General features: G+C 34.7%; 4 protein-coding genes across 4 annotated transcripts; 3 read left to right on the forward strand and 1 right to left on the reverse strand.

Moving 5' to 3' along the window:
- Window positions 1-411: 411 nt before the first annotated feature.
- On the forward strand, window positions 412-2583 carry LOC145724185 (splicing regulator SDE2). The gene is made up of 2 exons (XM_081972319.1): window positions 412-720; window positions 1892-2583. The coding sequence occupies exons 1-2, from the start codon at window positions 619-621 to the stop codon at window positions 2540-2542; spliced, it is 753 nt and encodes a 250-aa protein (XP_081828445.1). The 5' UTR covers window positions 412-618; the 3' UTR covers window positions 2543-2583.
- LOC145724138 (RNA helicase aquarius) lies at window positions 2553-20632 on the reverse strand. The gene is made up of 19 exons (XM_081972244.1): window positions 20423-20632; window positions 20264-20364; window positions 19277-19430; window positions 18825-19220; window positions 18608-18766; window positions 10357-10470; window positions 8604-8819; window positions 8333-8546; window positions 7865-7913; window positions 7362-7597; window positions 7167-7304; window positions 6951-7110; window positions 6560-6895; window positions 5947-6226; window positions 5095-5849; window positions 4853-5024; window positions 3773-4141; window positions 3541-3717; window positions 2553-2929 (listed from the first exon to the last, which is right to left on the reverse strand). The coding sequence occupies exons 1-19, from the start codon at window positions 20498-20500 to the stop codon at window positions 2609-2611; spliced, it is 4425 nt and encodes a 1474-aa protein (XP_081828370.1). The 5' UTR covers window positions 20501-20632; the 3' UTR covers window positions 2553-2608.
- On the forward strand, window positions 11847-14291 carry LOC145724162 (putative G-protein coupled receptor Mth-like 10). The gene is made up of 6 exons (XM_081972289.1): window positions 11847-12397; window positions 12456-12848; window positions 12899-13068; window positions 13480-13615; window positions 13669-13779; window positions 13833-14291. The coding sequence occupies exons 1-6, from the start codon at window positions 12135-12137 to the stop codon at window positions 14071-14073; spliced, it is 1314 nt and encodes a 437-aa protein (XP_081828415.1). The 5' UTR covers window positions 11847-12134; the 3' UTR covers window positions 14074-14291.
- On the forward strand, window positions 14583-17004 carry mthl5 (G-protein coupled receptor Mth-like 5). Its single transcript, XM_081972284.1, has 6 exons — window positions 14583-15044; window positions 15094-15310; window positions 15359-15729; window positions 15910-16091; window positions 16151-16286; window positions 16339-17004. Exons 1-6 carry the CDS (start codon window positions 14827-14829, stop codon window positions 16658-16660), a joined length of 1446 nt encoding a protein of 481 aa, XP_081828410.1. The 5' UTR covers window positions 14583-14826; the 3' UTR covers window positions 16661-17004.
- Window positions 20633-20781: the final 149 nt, after the last annotated feature.

Below are 20781 nucleotides of genomic sequence, written 5' to 3' on the forward strand. Positions count from 1 at the left end.
ATAAGGGTCTAATCAACCTAAAGATCTCATATCAATTTTTAATTAATTTGCGGTTTTTTAGTTCTTGATTTTCCTGTCTACTGGCCGATATTATTATTTATCCATCTCTAGTCAACACTCTAGTGGTTATGTGGTCAATGGTATGTGTCTGCTGTCAAAAGTTACACACAATACATTTTGACATTTGTAAAGGAAAACGGCGCCTTTAAAATAACAGATTTGTAAATTTTTCTAAAAAAAAAATTATGAAATAATATAAAAGCGTTGTGGAAGTATTTTATAACAAATATTTTATAACAGTTTATTGACAATTAAATCAATTAATAAAAACAGATAACGTTTACATTGGCAACACAAAACACAAACTCTCTACATAACGTCAACGTCAATGTCTTGTGGTAATGTCAAATGTCAAATACGTTCATTTTCTAGTTTGTCATATGGATTGTTTTGGTATTTATTTGCGTTTATTTGTATTAAACATTTGTTTCAAACTAGATTTCTAAAGTTTTACGAAAAGTTTAGCTAAACTGTTTTCCTGTTTGCGGTAATAAGGACATTAAATAGTCATAGTCATCTCATCTTAAGCGCAACTAGGAATTTTAACCTAAAAAAATAATGAAGCCCTATTGTCAAGTAATTTTTGGTGGCAGCCCTCTGAATATAGTGCCCAACAGCCTTTCTTTTGAGGAATTAAATACATTAATACAAGATTATTTGGTAAGTAATTATTAACACATTTTTCATTAACGTATAAATACTCAAATAAACATGTTTCTAGAAGAATTTGAAAAATCAAAAATGATATTTAGATTCAAAAAACACAACAACTAAGCATTAGAAGAAGTAGTAGAACTATTTTTTACATTGCTCTGATGTGCTTCTTGTTTTCCAGTAAATTGGTTATGTTTTAAATTGTCAACATAAGGGCATTTTACAATCTTTAACTTAGTTATCATTTAAGCTTGGTAAAATTTTAATCACTAGTATCAGATCAACTAAACTGGTGCCTAAATTGTAAAACCACTGGGAATAGTGGGAATTAGCAGATTTCTGATTATAGATGGGTTTAACTAACACCAAAGGGCCAGTACTTTCAGTTCAGGATAATTCAAAACTAAGGATAATTTTTCTTGGTTTTCTGTCATTTCTATAGAAATTCTCCTAACAATAAATTTATCTAGAGGTGAAAGTACTGGTCCCAGCATTTATGATAATGACCTTTAAGTGAACTAACTTTTAACTAAAAACACAGCATTTCCAGAGCTTGATGATATTACACATGTGCCACAATTTGTCAAGGGGTAAAAACATTTAAAACTTTGAATTGAACTGTGTTGTAAAATTGTCGTTTATGTTGGTGATGTTGAGATTATTAAAGTGATAGTGGACACTTTCTCATTGCTAAATAAATGATAATAATAATACTCAAAATCACATCACATGACCAAAAAAACCTCATCTTGATTGGTTTGGTCTTAATTTTTAAGTACTGGTAGGAACTACCTAAACTAGTTCTGTATTTCTCAATCTGTTTGTATCCTGCAGAAAAGCATTTTAAAGTGAATATGTTAAAACAAATATCAGATGAAGACTATTGTATCCAAAATAAGAAGAAGAGAGATTGGAAATTCAAACTTAGCATTCAATTTTTATGTTTATGTTAGTCAAACTTTCAATAAAACATTAACCCAATAAAACCCTAAATAAAATCTGGGGAATTTTTTGGTAATTTTTCCTTGTGTATGTCAGGCTTCTTCATTCGCTTCTCTTAGTTTTTAAATAGACTATAGTTTTTATCCAAAATATGTTGGTACACTTAAAGATCCAGCAAAGCTTTATTTCATCCAACTGAAGCATATTTGCATACATAATACAACTTTATTTTCAGGGTATTTTACCTGATCAATACTACCTGATTTCAAATGGAAAACGCTTCACATCAAATGGTACCCCTACATCATCAATTCACGTTATTCCACGAACTTTGGGTGGTAAAGGCGGCTTCGGTTCAATGCTAAGAGCGATCGGAGCCCAAATCGAAAAAACTACCAACAGAGAAGCGTGTAGAGATCTTAGCGGACGACGACTTAGAGATATCAACGAAGAGCAACGTCTAAAAAAATGGGTGGCGCAACAAGCGGAGCGGGAGAAAGAGGAAAAGGAGCGACGAAAGAAAAAACTCGAAAAAATGCTAGAGGAGCCGAAGCACGTGTTCAAAGATGAAGAGTATGACAAAGAGAGAAGCACTTTGCCTGAAAAAATTGAAGATGCAGTTTTGCAAGGTTTGGAAGCTTCCTGTAGCGGCATTAAACGGAAAAGTGAAGAAGTTGGTAAGAAACCTGTCAAAAAGAAGCGAAAACTGTGGGTGGATAGCGAATTAGATGAGTTGAGTTCTGACGGTACAAGTAGTGACAGTGAAGGTGAAGACAATAAGGCATCAACTAGTCAAAGCTCAAACTCCCAAGCAAAAGATGATTCAAGTGAAAACTCGCCAAAAAATGACTCAGAAGAGGACAAACATGCAGAAGTTAATAAATAATGTAAACATCTGAATAAAAAGTTTTTCATTTTGAATTACAATTATTTAGTTTCCTTAATCCTTAGCCTACTCATCATTAGCAACTTCTCCAGTGTCCATAACTTCACTACGAGAATCAGCTGGTTCATCCGCATCCATCATTTCCTCATCTTGTTCTTCAATCACCGGTACATCTTCTGAACTTTCTACGACAGTTTCTTCCGGAACTGCAGCAGGTGTTGCCTCTACCGGTTCGTCCTGAATTGGAACCGGAAGTTGCCCTTTGGCAGGTTCGTCTTTTTCGTCCTCGCTATCAGTATCGCGATCTTCACCAGGGTGCGATGCTATTAAGCCCTCGTGGGATTTTTTCTTTAAGTCACCAGGCTTTTCCCATGTCTTTTGAGTTTCCTATAAAAAATAGTATATTATAAACCTAGGGACTAAAGTGGTTCTTTTAATCCCGCGGCGAAAGGTTTGTAGCCCAATGCAAAAAAAAAAAGTGGGATTAAAAGTGCACTTTTAATCCCTAAAGTGCATAAATAGCTATTTATGTAACCAGTTACGAAAAGATCGATTTTGTGTAACGAATGAATGTTTGTAGGGCGAGCGCAGCGAGGTCCTACAATTTGAATGAGTTACACAATAACACATTTTCGAAACGTGTTGCATACATAATTTTTTCTAATTTTGACCAAAAAGCGGTAAAAACCATCTTTTAAAGTGATTTAACACAAATATTCACTTTCATAGCACCTTGTATAAACAGTGACAACGACATGTTATGATGGATGTCGCCCATATGTTTCTACGGAAATGCATAAAAACAGGGAGTGATGAAATGAACTTTTCACACTTACATAAAGTGATACTTTATGTAACTAGTTACATAAAGTAAAACGTTTTGTCACTCTAATCAGTTTTGAAAAGTGTCACTTTATATGCCAAAATTAGAAAAGATATTTTTTTGAATAATTGAAAAATCGACAGGCTAAGTTTACGTTTAGATACTAAAAACTTACTTCATACTGCATTTTTAACGCCTTAACTCGATCCATGTAGTATTGGTACACGAAATTAGCCATGTGTGGCATATCTTCCACCACCATATGCTGGGTGCTGGGTTTATCATTATTGAACCTCTGAGACGGATATAGTTCATTCAGTAGTATATGAAGTTTTGTCGGTCTTCTAGTTAGCTGTAAAAACAGTTATAATAAAATGAACCAAAACTTTTTCTTGTCTTATACTAACCTGTTCAAAAGCTGGAGTAAGCTCGAAACAGTTTTGGAACAAACCAACTCTAGCAAAAATATATAGTCCAAGCCGGGCACGAGACATAGCAACAACTAAACGTCGCACATCCCTCAAATGTCCCACCGCTTTCGTTTTAACCAACGACAAGAGAATGTAGTCGTTTTGTTGTCCTTGGTACTTGTCCACAGTGGTGACCTTATGCGGTCGTCCTATCAAAGGATTGTTGGCGCATCTGGCATTCACCACGTCTCTTATTAAGTGCTTTTGTCCGTTGTATGTGGTTAGGATGGTAATTTTACTAGCCGGGTAACCAATCAGTCTCATATACATAAATACAGCAACGCAGTATTCGGCTTCTGCCAAATTCTATACAAGAAATTTTAAGAATAAGTAATAATCGATTATGAAGTATGCAATTATGTTTTGGGGTAGAATTCAAAAAAGGGCAATTAGATTAATGTTCAAAATGAAATACAAAAATTCATGTAGATCCATCCTTAAAAAAAATAAAATAATGACAGTTAAAAAAACAACCAACCCTATTTAACATCAAAGTCAATCATACATACAACACAAGACAAAAAGATGTAAACTGTCCAAAACATAGATTAACACTCACTGAGAAAAATGCAAAATATATGTGTATTCGCCTATTTAACAACCTACCAGACAGGCTGAAAACATTGACGGACAAAAGTTTCAAAAAAGAAGTAAAAAATTTACTAATTGAATTAGAACCCTACACTATAGAGGATTATTTTGTTAAATAAAGATTGCTTGTTCTCTGTATTTAGGGAAAAATCGCTGAAAATGTATATAAGTATCTTTAAGTACTACATAGTTCATAGTTTACCATGACGCTATTTCCTTTGTATTAGTTGATAATGTACATTGTACTCTATCCTAATCACAATTCGAAATAAAGTTATTATTATTATTATTATTATTATTATTATTAATCATTTTCTTTAAGTGTAACGTGTACTAAAAATATTTATCTATATCTCAAAAAAGTCATTCTGGATTGTTGAGTTCTGGAAACTTTGTACAAAAATCCGCAACAAAAAACTCACTTACTTGATAGAAATATGGATTAGGTTCCGATTCACCCACTCCATTAAAGTCTCCTACGTCAATTAGCTGAAAATCGTACGCAAATCCGGCGTTTGCTCTTTTATACTCGGGCCAGTTTTCCACGTGGGTCAGATTGCCTAACTTTTTATAACGCCATTTGTATAAATTGCAAATACTAAAAATTTTTAGCACTTTAGAATTTCTCTTCATACTAATACGATAGAAAAGCGTAATAACCAACTTACCTAGCTCTAGCTCGACCTTGTCCATCCAAATCAACCGTAGGTACCCCAAGTCGTACCAATCGAGTAAACAAACTCTGTTCCATATTCGAATACTTCTGGAAAGCCATATTTTTTATGACAGGCGGCAGCTGGTGATGGTCTCCAATCATAATCCACCTCTTCAACCTGTTGTAACCGTCCTGTGGGTTTTGCAGCAGCAACGGAATGAACGTTTCAATCTCCAAAATTTGCGCAGACTCCTCCATCATTATGTTATCGTACTTAAACCCGATTTCCACCAGTTCTTTGCGTTTCAACGCTGCATGCGTACAGGTCATGGCGATGATCTTGGCTTCCTTGACCAGTAAATATTTTGAACGGTCCAGTCCAGAACGCAACAACTCAAAAGCCCTGAACTCCTCCAGTTCCTTGAAGATGTGCTCGATGTATCGGAAACAACTTTCAGCTACTTCCAAGTCATCTTCGAAGGACACGCCCTTGAATAAGGGCTGCGGAGCGTTATCGAAGAATTTATGAAAGGGGAATTCCTTAGAGATTGTTTCAATTGGGACTGGTTTGTTGTTCTTGGGTTTTACGATACTAAGGAAATGCTCCCATCTAGATAGGATTTGGTACAAGTAGAAGTAACCGGCGGTTTCGCAGGTGTAGGCCTGATCACCTTCAACTTCCAAAGAGTCCTGGAGCTTTTGAACTTCTTGCAACAGTTCAATTCGTTTGGCTAGGACGTAGTTTACTCTGCCATATCTGCTAAAATCCTGTTTAGAAGAAAGAACAAAATTAATGAATTAGCGTGATGCTGATGTGTGATGTCCAATTATTAATTGACACCAAAACTGAGCAAAATAAATATACCTTTTCAGTTTCCAACGCTTCCTCGCCATGTCCTAGACGTAACAAGTGACGTTCGTCAATGTCCAGACTAACGATTTTGTCGAAAAGCTGATTTAGAGCCTGATTGGAGTGGGTCACTATTAGCGTCCTCTGGTTGGGGAAATTGTGGTATAAGTTAGAGATTATTTGCACGGCAACGTCTGTTTTGCCAGTTCCAGGAGGGCCAACAACCAAGGTGAGTCCCGGCTGCATCCCTGATTTGATAGCTTCCACTTGTGTTGGTGTAAACGGAATCATATTCCTAGTTGGAGATTTTTATAAGTTAAAGGTTAAAGCTACGGTTAAAGTTTCAGTTTGTATTACAAATATAAAAAAAATAGTTTACGTTTAACACGTTTTGTTTAGGAATTTTTAAGTCGTGAAAAACGCCTTGATTAGCGCGAAAAAGCTTCTAAAGATTACTGTTTCAGTTAAATAAATTAAACACATACACTTTATTACCAAGAGCTACAATTTCTAAGTATCTTATTTCGCTGGGTAGTCTTGTTTTGTCTATTAGTTCGTCAGAATTCAAATGAGCAAGTTCAAGCATGAAATTTAAACCTGAATTATAAATTTTCAAATAAAAACTCACTTTTTCGGTTCATTGAAATGATAAGGTCCCCGTTTCGGTATTTTATGCGGTTCTACTACAATCACTTTCTTCTTCTCCTCCCCCTCATCTAAATCTAAATCTTCGAAAGTGAGCCGAAATGGTCGTACTAACTTCCGAGGATCGTCAGTTTTGAATTTAATCTGGTAGTCTGGAAAACAGGACCGCAAATGTTCAACATCGATAAAAGTGTCGTTGTAATCAAGGGTGGCTTTTTGACTCTCCATTTTTTCGTAGTGAGCCGCACTGGGATCACCGTAACCCAAAATAATGTCGTGCAACCATTCTGGTACCACACACTCTGTGTTCATTAACTCTCTATAATAAGAAAATATTTTTAAACTGCTTATAAAGATTAACTAATAAAGTTCACCTTATAGTTTCCAAAACAGCTTTAAAATTATTCTCCTTAGGCTTACGCCTGATGAGGATGTTGAAACCTTCGTACACGTCTTCTTTTCCTTTGTTGACCTCACTCATATCTTCACGGTATTGATTGCAATCTAGCCATACTCTAAATGTACGACGGTCGCCTAAAAATGACATTATAACTCCAATAATTGTCAAAATGTGGAACTAATTCATATACCAGGTAGAGAAGGTTTCGGATCGGGACCATCCTCTATCACCCTTCCGTTGCTGTCGAGCATCCCTTCAATTTCACATCCACGAATATACTTAAGCCCCACTTGGGGTATGAATGGCTCTTTATAGTTGTATCTAGTACCTGAAAATTTCACATCAGTAATACTTGGATAATTATTTATAAAAAAAAATCAATTACCAATTGAATTGGGAGGTTTCACAGTGACAAGAAAGCAAACGTCGTGTTTTCTCAAGTTTTCCCATTCGGCTTTCACGTCATATTTGACAGACAAGTTAACGGTGACGTCAGCCCTAACTCGACTCGGTCGAGTTTCACCAATGTTCGGTTTGGCCACTTCCACCACCGCAAAATGTTCGATGGGATGAGCCATACGAGCCCAGCCGCCAAAATAAGTGCTGCCATCTTCAGATTTCCTAGAATTAAACGCAGTGCGTTAATTAAAACCGTTAATTTCATAGAATGAATTCTGTTCAATAAATTTACAATATTTCACATTTGCAATTTTTGAGATTAACTCATTTAAAAGTGTCATCAGGTAGTTTTATAGATAGGCGAAGTCCCTACATAAACTTGGCCCACTCTGTAGATAGCAAAGTATGCGTAGAAAACGTTTTATTATTCCGGAAATAGTTGCTAACATGCTTATCTTAAATACATACAGTATTATATTTTTCACTTACCATGGGCATAGTCGACTAACTGCATCTTCAATGTCCTGTCTTATTTCATCTATAAATAATAAAGATATTTTTAGCAACAAAAAACAAATTAGTAGCTTTAATATTGGCAGCTTTAAGTATAACAAAAAATTAAGATTTACATTAAATATCAAAACCAAAGGTTTACAATCCAAAACCTTGAACCAAAATAGCATTTAACTTTATTACTGTTTTTCCCCAGTGAAATATAGAGTGTAAAAAACTACTATACTAAAATTAATCGTTGCGCCGAACAAAATTACTGTTTTAACATATTGAAACCAACCAGTGTAAAATATATACAGCAGTAAAAATGAAACATGATTCGACAACACCCATTATAATTTAATCAGGCAAAAAGATTCTGACGCTTTTTCCTAGTAATGTTATTTTTGCCATATTTCCTTGAAACGGTTTTATGCAGCTGGATTGGTTTATTTTTCAACTTACAAGTAGATTCCAGCCGGAACAAATTAAAATTCCTCAGCAAGTAATCGTGTAATGTGAGAAATTGTAAGTTTAATTTGGGCAAAGCCAGGCAGCCTTCTCCAGAAAAATAAGCCGTAGGAACTACGTTTTCATCCCAGATTATTGCCTCAGTAGGGTATAAGGGCATCTCATTTAGGGCTACTAGTTGAGACACTCGTTTTTCATGACGGGACACCTAAAATAACGTTTCAAGTCAAGAACAGGTTATAGTAAAAATTCAATAACTACTAACCAGAAGCTCTCTAAGGAACTCCTGATCCATTCTACACCATTTGAAGTTCTCTTCATCTCCAGAAGAAGGAACGAGACACAGATAAGTGGCAATCGCACGTAATTGGTCGCGACTCAAAGGGCCAAAGTGTTTTTCCAAAGCTTTTCTTGTGTCCACGCTGGCAACGTTGGCCAACGAGAAAGCCCTTAGCTCAGGAAATTTGGAAAATGCGGCTTTCTGTAAGAAAAATATAGTCAAATCCTGCCCTGAACCTGGAATAGTTTATGCGACCCAGATGATATTAAAATAGGTTAAAGGCGAACACATGTGGCTTTGGCATGCACGTTTCGCATTTTTTTGCGGTCGTAAATTATTTACATAGGAAGTTTACTGAACGACTTACATAATTCGGTTGTTGAATGAAAATGGAGTTGTTTTTTTTGATTCTTGCCAAAAACAATACAGCAAAATTTTTAAAAATAATCTGCTAGCCATCTGTGGTTTATAACTTTTTGGTTCTAGAATTTTTGTATCTGTTATGCCAACACATGTACGACGTCCAGAGTATCACTTGATCTGATATTATGGCACTATGACTTAGTATTGTATCTAATAAAAATTTAACTATTGAAGTGACCCATAATTAGGGTTAAATATTGTTTCTTAATTGTTTTACAAATTTCGTTTGGAGTTTTCTTCTAGGAGAAAGAATTATAGTAAAATTACTCATGTTCAAGATTATTATACAATTAGTCGCAAGCTTGAGCGTATCTTCTCAGTACTATTGCGTCAATGCCAGTTGTTTTCGATCGTTCTTTACTATGCCCCTTTTTTTACGTCAAAAACCAATATGCGACTTTGAAGCTCAAATAATGAATAACACATGAGATCCTATACAACGGTTAGCATTATTATTCAAGTCACACAAAAGACCACTGTCCCTATGTGGCATTTGCGCCGGGCCCTGGGAAAAAACTGGCGCCTAAAACCACATGTTGTGAGGTGGTTATACACGACGTGGAGAAAGGCGGAAGGGTGCAGACAAGTCAAGGAATTCATTGGAATCCCAAGCGACGCCAAGGCAAAATCCAAATGGTTGATGTCAAGGAGTCGCTGGGCCTTAAAAACACTGGTTGCGGTTCTGACAGGCCATTTGACATTTGCATCTACTAGGAATTGGTGATAGTTTGTTCACAATGTGGAACGGTGAAGGAAACATCATATCACCCTGGAGGGAGGAATCTGCCATCACTGGTCGTCTATCAGGAGGCGCTTTCTTGGGTCCACACTGTCTTCCTTGGAGTGGGGACGGATCCTTGCCCTGGGGACGTCTGGGTAGCGTAAGTCAAGGGCAAGGACGGTAAACAGTACAGGAGTGCTTAATCCCATAAGCGCAATCTTGCCGGTATCGGCTCGGGCCGGTGACGATTTTTACGTCACCATGGGTCTCTCGCGTTTGCGCGATTGCAGTCGATCATTCACGAACATGATCTCGTACATAGCATCTCGGGCGAATATTTAGCGTATTGTGCACCCGAAGGCCCACTGTGACGTCAGAATTCATTCGCCGCCGGGAAACAAAATCGGCCGATCGAGCAATCCTGTACTGTTTAATATCCTTGAGTCAAGGGTGGTAAGGTTTGAGGGGAAACGGCGAAAAGGGCCTTAAGGCTTACTCGCCGGACCTTTTAGGCATTATTACTACTACTACAAGCATTATTACTCATCACCAAACAATTCTTCAGAAGATGACAAACGAAACATGTTATCCTACCTGCAGAGAAGTAATTTTGTCGTAGTGGATCTGGGTCATGTCATGATCGCTTAGAGGATCTCCAGTTTCGTCGTTAATTTCGAATCTCGTGTAAAACTTCAGCATCTCCAGGAGCTGGAAATACAACAAATTTTAGTACTGAAAAAGCGTATATTATTCAAATTTGATCAAAATAAGATAGGGTTAAATTGTTAATTAAGGATCTGCTCAAGAAAAAGCAATAATGCATTGCAACACGCTTTCTATTTGCGTACTGAAGTGCTAAAAACGTGCTAATTAGCATCTAAAGTTCTTATATGTAGTTTGTTAGGTGCAGTTTTACTCTGTAAATAGTGTAAATATAAGAATCCTGAATTATTAATTGAAAACTATTAGGAACTGTTAATCGACTTTGAATTGCTTAATAGCTGTCTGGCGTCTCAAATATGCGAATACTTGAGATAACTGCAACTGATTGTTGATTTTTTAGTCACCAGATTTCCATAAATAACTGACGTCTTAAATATTTACTTCAGACAAAACATATGGCTCGTTTTTGTTATTCACTTAAGTATAGTTTCGTTGAATGGTGCAATTACTGATGTCAATCAGGATGTATGTAAATATTATTTGTTTAACAGTTTTACGTCCGAAAAGCATAAAAACACGATTGAAAAAACGTGTTAAGAAGTTACCGCGAAATATTCAGGTTATATGCCGAGTGATATTTCAAGTTTTTATTTTTAAATACTGTACGCTTATTACGATTGAGGGAATCTAACCCTGAAACTGGATTAAAAGGAAAGAACCTGCACAAAATAGAATTATTAAGCAAATATAATAGTCAACTTCCACAAAAAAAGATGAAACATAATGATACATATTATTTCATTGAATGTACTGAATCAGGGATTTGTTTTCTGGAAAAACGCTCGGACACGTCAATATTTATTTTTCATTGCGATTTTTTTGATAATAAATTCATGTATACAGTTGTCACAATTTTTGGATTCTGCATCGAATTCCAAGTATAACCTAACTTAATCTAAATATTAATTGAGTTATTTTAACTTATTTTTGGGTCACCCTATATACATTAATTTATCATTAAAAAAATCGTAATCAAAAATAAATATTGGCCTGTCCCAGCGTTTTCCCAGAAAACAAATCTCTCATTTTCAATAGAATTTATGCGTGACTTTACGGACACAGTGTATGTGTCAATTTAAGTTTCATTTGGTTTGACACTTCGGATAAAAGAAAAATATATTTTAATTCATTTTAATAGTTTTCTAAAGGATTTAGAAACTTCTGAACAAACTTCCTGTAGATATTCAGCAATTATTCATCTTTTTTCACGGGAAACTCTAGTTACATACTACTACACATGCATTTAGCTACACCATAAAAATCTCATTACTATTGACACAGGTGGGGACAAATACTAAAATTACGTTATTTTCACACGAGCAAATCAATGTTTTCAAATGCTGTTATTGTTAGTATTTGAAAAACGAAAAGGGGGGCCAAGTTCATGTCGATCGTGTCAACAATTTGTTAAATTTTTCACACACATGAACTTTGTGAGTTCATTTAGACGATGTAAAGAAAATACAGGCCGGCCTGGTGTATTTTTAGCGATCCAACTTTGTGCCTCCTATTATACTTGCAGTAACCAAGATCGACGCGACATGTTACTGGCTTGGATGCAATTGTACGTGTGTTTACTGTGATAGTTGCCATACTTACGGTCATTAATAATAGTGTTGTTTATGTAAAACGAAAACAAAGTGACCAACATGATGAAAATCTTTTTTGCAACGTTAATTGTGATTTTTGTGCATAAAACTGAGGCGATGTACGAATGTTGTTCGAGTATAAACAGTTACAATTATATTAACAGTAACAGGTTGTGTTTGGATAACTCCAGCATAAAGTTGACGTGCAATGAAAAAGAAAATGCGATATTCATGGATGAAAACGAATTGCCTCCCTTTTTTTCAATTTTAGATAACGGCACCTTAATTGACACTTCAAATGCCACTAAACCTGCTCGGGTTGAGTAAGTTTACGGATATTTTGAAACAAACTTTAAGTAAAACCCATATAAATTGTTATAGATACTGTCGCCTAAACCGAGAAGAATCTGTCGATGGAATGACAACCAATTCTCAAATATTATTGTGCTACGACGTATCCAAAACAGAACAAAGTTTCGAGTTTCAAATAATAGATTTGCAAACAGTTTTGGTCTACATTTCTGCTGCATTCGTAATTCTTACAATGTTAGTGTATAGTGTATTACCGAATTTGTTAGATCTGCAAGGAAAATGCACCATGCACTACCTTGCAGGTCTTGCCGGTAGTTACATACTCCTCGGAACCATCACCCTTTACGGCGATAAGATGAATGATGAGCTATGCAAAACTCTACCCTATCTAATGTACTTCAGTTTTTTCTACATGTTTTTTTGGTTGACTACACTAAGCTTTCACATCTGGAGAATTACGGTGTACGTAAGCAACAACTCCGTATCCATTTGTACTTAAAAATATTTTACAGCAAACCCAAATTCGCTGAGAAAACTGTAGCATGGCCCATTGTATATCATATAGTTGGAATAGGGGGAGCTGTAACAGCTTTAATGGTTATTGTAGCTGCTCATCAGGCTCCATGGTTCATATGGAACGATATACAACCTGGATTTGGAATAGCTACGTGTTGGTTCATTTGTAAGTAACCGATGATCAATACAATTATTATATACTACACTTTGAAAAAAACGTAATCCTTGATATATTGGCGGCAATTTTTTTGTTGCATATATTAGTTTTTCCTTTGAACGATTCTTTTTACTTCTTAAATAAACGTTGTTCCTAAGACGCAAAACGACAATAATAACTTATCATTTGCATACAATGAAATATGCACCATATGGGACCCCCGCATAACCATTTATGCCAATATATGCATTTATTGCCCATTTAGCGCTGTTGCCAACGGTGTACTGTAATAATCTTAAGTATTTTTCAATTCTTGGGTGCGTTCATACCAACATGTTACTGAATATTTGCCACTGACTTTTTCATAAAAAGTAAATCACATTGTGACAATATTGTATAGCTAAAAAGCAATCTTTTCAGCAAGGCGGGTGCAATGGATTTATTTTTATGGTCCTTTGACAATTATCTTAGCAATCAATGTATTCTTCTACGTGTGGACTCTAACCTATACCTGGAATAACGTTGATTCAGTCAAAAACAAAAAATTAAATTACTGGTAAAACACACATTTTCTTAAAACTTCAAATTAGTAAATCAAACTGATTTCAGCTTCAAACTTTGCCTACGCCTTTGCATCATTATGGGTATTACGTGGTGTTTTGAAGTCATTACATTCGCACTAGAGAATCCTGCAGGATCATTAACCAGTAAAATTTTAACGTAAGTAACTAATTGAAACTAAAAAATCAACCTACTAGACCCTTTTGCTCCAGATTTATGGTCGACTTACTCAACGCGTTACAAGGTGTTTTGATTTTCCTTGTGCTGGTCGTTTTCCGTAAAAGAGTACGTCGAAGTTTGGCTACAAAAAGCATTTGCAATATGCGATTTCCTAATTCGTGGAGGTATTTAGAAGACGAGGAAATGGAAAGTGCGGAAGAAACGGCTAACAGGACTATAATAACCTACGAAAAAAACGAAGATGTACAAGAAGACGTACTACTCAACAACTAAATCCGTTCTCAAATGGATTGCAATGTTTTAACCAAAGTATAATATTGTTCCGAAAATATGTATTATGCTTGAGCGATAGTATTAATCAAAATAATTGTTTACGGGTGACTTTATAATTTACCTAAATGCATGTAGAAATTACATAAATCGTTTAATTTTAATAGTTTATTAGTACTTTTAAAAAATTAATCAAAAAAATGTGCCATAACTTTATTTAATATATTGTTTTTTTTTTTATTAGACCTAACCAACCAAATAAAATTTCGGAATAACTCTGCTCAGTCCCTTAATAAAACAGTCACGTAACTGTAGAGTGAACAAATGTAATTATTTAATAAAATGCACACACAAAATAATAACAACAAATACATAAGTATTTAAACAAATTGAACCAAACACAAAGTGAAAAAATGTTGTGTTGTTTATGAAATACCTAGGTTGTTTGTCCTCCAAGCATCACGATCAGCTAGCTTACTACGCATGGTTGACTGTCAAGAGTGTCAAAGGAATGTGTTGTCAGTTGTCAATTTAGTTAGTAAATAATACAAAAAAAAAATACTAAAGTGACCTTAAAAAAATAGAAATTTGAATTAAAATAGCAACATAAAGTATTTCAAGAATTTTAAAGGCAAAGTAGGAAGGTGAAGGACCCAAATGACGTATTCTGTACCAGGAGATAACAAAATAGAGACCTCAAGTATTCAAGGGCGTGAAACATTGACATAACCCCAAACAACAAAGTCAGCAACAAAAATGTTACTAAAATTTAATTCCGTCTTCCTATTGTTGTGCCTTAATTCGCTTGAAATTTCCATGCAAAATGCCGAAAACTTGTATCCTGTAATAGTACAAAAGTGTTGTAACCCCGATCAAATTTTCATAGGAAAGTACTGCACTGAAGTCAATGGAACTTTGTGGCATCCCTTATTTTCTTCTGAGAATGGCCAAACTAATTTGCAAATAGACTACAGGTAAGACAAGTTAATTTAAAGATGATTTATATGACTTAACAACTATTAGGTTGTCGATTGGGACACCAAATTGTGGCCACATGCAACTTTGGCCAATATACCATTACAAGTCTTCAGCAGACAAGTTAAGACTATTGCCTAATGGGGTTTTACGCCATTATTTTGACAACCAAAGTCCTAATGAGTTTGAGCTAGAAAATGAATACAACATTGAAGAAAACAAGTTATTTTTTGACTATCCATTGAGCAAGTATTGTTTGGATAAGGTATACTAAATCACCAAAGTTATATGAGTATTTATATGGAATTTGCAGAGAATTGATGGTATTGTGGAGAGTGAGTTTGCCTGGGTGTGTGCACCAGATCACAATCAGGAATGGCAAACAAATGAGTTTTTGATGCACAATATAGTCAATCCAATAACCCATGGGGTGACTATTGTGTGTTTATTAACTATAGCAATTATTTACTTTGTGATGCCTACACTAAGGGATTTGGCTGGAAATATAATAACCACCATTTGTATGTGCCTTATTGTGAGCCAAACTGCTGACCTAGTCAGGCTTTTGACTGTATTTAAGAGTCATATTAGTCTACTTATTGCCGAAACCATTTGTTATATTAGTCTTTTGGGAGCATTTTTCTGGTTGAATAGTTTGGGATATTATATTTGGAAGACATTTAAGTAAGTAATACATTTTACTCTAAGTAAAGTCATTCTAAGTGAATGAATATTATTAAAGAGAGATTTTGCCTGACAGGTTAATGTTATTCATAAAGAAAATTTACATACACAAGTGTAAATTTGCATATGCACCCAAATTATGCAAAAAGTAAAGTCACTAGATAATTACCAATGTTTTAGATCTAGAAATGTATTCCTAAGGATTACAGATGGTAAAAAGTACTGTTATTATGGAGTCTATGCTTGGTTGTGCACCATAACTCTAGGAAGTTTGGCGATGTTTGCCCACTTTACCATGGACTACCCTGATTTGTCCTTATCTATGATTAAAAACAACATTGAGAAACCCAGAGAGCAAATTGGTTTGTATTATTTTAAATTAATAATTATTGTGTTTCTAATCAGAATCATGACATTACAGGTTCCCTTGGTATGATAATATTCTTTGTACCAGTGGCATTTACCATACTGGCTGATGTATTTTTCTTTGCAACCACTCTTAAGAAAATTAATAGAATGCACACTTATGGCAGGATTCATCACAAATTACGTCACAGGTAAGTTGATTGTTTCATAATATTTTTAATGTTAAGTTTGAAATATTTTCAGCTTTCGAATGTTTATTCTATTACTACTGACGATGACACTATGCTGGCTATTTTTCTTATCTTCATTTTCTAAATATGAAGGTTTGATAAACAGCCACATAATAGTCAATACATTCCTGGGACCATTCCTATTTTATATTTGTGTGATTAATCAAAAACACGTTTCCTACATGTTGAAAAAAACGTGTTGTTATGAAAACTGTATTTGTCCCTGTTGCCGTCCAGAGCCTGACAACGAATGGGGTGACGAAATGACTGCGATGAATACGGATTACAATAATTATTACAGGGAACCCACAGTATTTAAGTATACACCAAACTAGAGATCTGAGTGGAGTTATTGACGAATCTCTATGTTTATATGCGTTTATAATGCTCAAAATCGCAAGTTTAAACCATTTTTTTTTAAAAAATGTTGACTACTCATATACAAATTGATGTGATACTTATGCAGCTAACTTTTTTGTATTTTTTTAGGGAGATTTACACACTAACCACTAACACTTATTTTTATATTCTTATTATACTATTTATGACCACTTTATACAATTATTAGTGTCCAGTATTGTGGTGTTGGAAATCCAATAAGGGCTTACACTACATCTAGTTATAATTTACTTTTTGGCTTTTGTACTTAACTGATGCACTAAATAAATATTATAATTTATTGTTGTTTCTTTTTTGCTTAAAAAAAATTATCAGTTCAATCACTTTGAATTATCTCTTAAGCTTCAAACAAAATAATAATGTTTTTCTAAAATTTCATTTTTTTACTGGAAATTGAAACTCCTAATTTAATTCTCAACATTTTCATAGAATTCTCAAACTTGGTGTACTACCGGATTTAGGTATTAACAACGTAATAGACAGGTAAATGTTTTAAATGTGACTTGAGTATTTTACCAAACTGGACACTTATAACTAGAGTCCGGATTAAAAATCACTAAAGTCGTGGAAAAGAGCGCTTAAAAAGCACAAGACTTTTTCAGAGATGCAACATTTTTTTGGGTTTAACTTTGATTTCAAATTGATTTTGAAGCATACGGAAGATTTTATACTGTTTTGAAAACTTTCAAAAGTCTTTTGAACTACTTGAGAGCTTTTGGACTGTTTAAACAGCATATTGAAGGTTCTGGAATGCTTTAGAGGCATTTGGAATCTCTTACTCGGTTCACAAATTTTTTTGGAAGCTTCTAAACTGCTTCAATTTCTTCTGGGAGCTTCTAGACTAGTTGAAAAGCGTTTGGAATCTTTTAGACTGTTCTAAATAATTTTGAAAGCTTCTAGACTGTTTTGAAAGACCTTTGACTGCTTTAGAAGCATTTTGGAGTTTCTGTAGTGTTTTGAAATATTTTTGACTGCTTTAGGAGCATTGAAGCTTTTAAACTGCTTTAGAAACATACGGAAGCTTTTAGACTGCCTTGAAATTTTTTGAGAGCTTCTAGACTAGTTAAAGATTATTTAGAAGCCTTTAGAGGGTTCTAAAAGCTTTTGGAAGCTTCTAGACTGTTTTGGAAGGCTTTAAACATATTTTGGAGTTTCTGTAGTGTTTTAAAACCTTTTTAGACTACTTTAGAAGCATTTGGAAGGTGTTTGGGCAGTATAAAGAGCCTTGAAGGTTCTGGACTGCCTTTAAGACATTTGAAACCTTGTAGACGGTTTTAGAAACGTTTGGAAGCTGTTAAACTGCTTTAGAAGCATACGGAAGCTTTTGAGAGTTTCTAGATAAATTGAAAAGCATTTGGAAGCTTTTAGACTGTTCTAAAAGCTTTTAGAAGCTTCTAAGCTGCTTTGTAAGCTTTGCAATGCATTTTAGAGGTTTTATAGTGTGTTGGAATGTTTTTACATTGTTTTAGACCTCTTCAAAAGTATTTGGAATTTTTTTGGTCAGTTTAAATTTGTAAATTGATAATTATACATTTTGCAACATGTTTTTGTCATTCAGAAGCACAAAAAACTAAAATAAGCACAAAACGAAGAAAATAGCAAAAAAAGCATCAACAAAATCTGTCAAATGACGCGTTTTTGCATAAATCGTTCACATTAGATGTCAAAGGTTTTATTATTTGCAAAAAGCAAAATTTCTAGAAATCCGGACTCTACTTATGACTAACTGCATCAAACTATTTTTAATAAGTCAGTGGATTGCAAAATCAAACCTAGCAAGCTTAAAAATACATTGCTGCAATCAGCTACTAATAAACCAATAATAGTTAAAGTCACTCTAACACTAAAGGATTGAATAGATTTCAATTCAAACTGGTACTTACCTGACTAAACAAGTGTCCTTCAGGCCTCTGATTCAATCCAGACAACCAACACCGAACCACTAGGTGACAGTCATCTAACACTGTGTTGAAAAATCTTCTAGTAGGCAACAGAGCTTCCAAGTCAATCATCAATTCCAAAAACCTCTCACAATAATGCACCTAAAATCAAGTTTAAAATTTACAAACCCTGTACATACATTAATCCCAACTATCCTACTTTATGATTTGGACAAATTCCAGTCGGGCTGATACTCTCCAAAATTAGAAGAAACTTCAACATAAGTTTATGCAGAAAAGTTCTCTCCCACGTCAATTTTTCCAGCATTTCGGGCTTGTCTTTGCGATGAATAGCTCTCCAAAATTTTTTCCATTTTGGGTTCAATTTAAACTCGTATTCTCTACGTTGCGGTTGTAAAGCAACCCACATGGAAAGTGATACTAGTCGCTTGACTTGATCACGGCAAATTCCCTCTTCCATGCTGTTGAAGCAGTGGTTTAGGAAAACAAGTAACGCGGTTTGCTCCTGAATGTTGACGAGTAGTTCATCTTCTAAGCAGGATTCCAATACTCTTTGGAAGAAATGGGGAAACTTGTCGTTATCTTTGCGGAACGCCTAAAATTGTGTGTAATATAAGGAGGGTAAAATGATGCAAAGAAAACAGGTCTTACTTGCCACACTTGAACTCGTTCTCTAAACTTCTCATTCACCATTATTACAATAGACATAATATGAGCAATTGAGGAATCTGGTTTGTAGTTTGGCCACAAGTATTTTTCTAAATACTGGCTGAATTCTAACACCATTATTCGTCTTATGGAGTAACTAAAATAGAAATCAAACATTTGACTGTCTTTTTTTAACTGTAAAAGCAACAAAACATGTAGGAACATGAAAATGTTTTGGACCGTTTCAATACAGTTAAATTTTAAAACAAATTTAGGTTCAATTGGGCTTTACCACTTACAATGTGGCAGCATGTTATTTAGCAGAAATTAGTTTACATTCAATCAGGAGCCATCTATTATTAATTATCATGGCAACAATCAATAACAGTTATTCATTATTTTTCTATTTACTTTATCACACTATGGTTTGGATGTTTTTTGTAAGGTCTTGCATTAAATAAAAACAATTCTGAACAGTAAGGAAAAATTCTAAAATAGATGACAAAAAACTGACTCAAAAACACAAAAAAAACAATGCATAATTATTGTTTACTACACTTTACTTAGTTATTTCAAAATTTAAGTAAAATGTAAGCAAATCCAAAAAATATAGTATCAATAAAGCTGGCTACAAACAATGGAGAATGAAGTAGATATGTAGCAATTTGCAAATTTGTATTTTAAAACTTTGATTCCAATAGCAACACCACTATACTAATATTGGCTTCTACTTTTAGGTTATCTAAAGTGATGATAATTGCCTATGAGACCAAAACTGGTCCACCAGAATATGGTTGTTTCGTTTAAACCTTTCTTCATACTGCACACAGCAATACCAATACTCCAGCCAACCCCATTTTTCAACAAACTGATACACATAAATAATAATCAGTTCAGTATTGTCATAAAAAAGTAGAGTACGCTAAATACGGTTGAACAAAACTCATCTAATGTAGCATCTACTTACTACTAAAAATAAATTGTACTTACTTGCTGCCTCGTATATCTTGCATATAGATATCCTCCACAACTTCTGCATCAAACGGTAAGTGGTGCTCGACCGTATGTGGTGCCCAGTACTTCTCAGCCAGCTAAAATGTAAAGGATATAAGTACACTACCCTGGAAAGCATAAATAAACAATTGTTACCTGAGTTATTCGGTCAGTTTGAATTTGCAGCACTGTAGGGGCTGCAATACCCTTAACACCAACATCCTCTTCAGACATTTTTTACACCCTTTTCAACTATATTAGTAAGCCTTACAAACTAATCATAAGCGATTTACTGAAAATAACAAAAATGTTTTGAAGCACTATAACAAAACTAAACAAAGTTTGAGGTTAGATTTTTCAAGACCACGACCGGCAATGAGGCTTATATTCTGTTTCTTTTTAACTGCATGTGCTAAAAAGAGATATGTATTCATAAGTAGAGTAAAACGTGAGTTACCCTTATTCACCCGCTTGACAATTGACAGCACCCATAACGCTAGTTAACGTAGTAGAGA

The sequence above is a fragment of the Ips typographus genome, linkage group LG2, assembly GCF_016097725.1.
Source record: "Ips typographus isolate SLU linkage group LG2, UJ_Ityp_2.0, whole genome shotgun sequence".
NCBI classification, from domain to species: domain Eukaryota; kingdom Metazoa; phylum Arthropoda; class Insecta; order Coleoptera; family Curculionidae; genus Ips; species Ips typographus.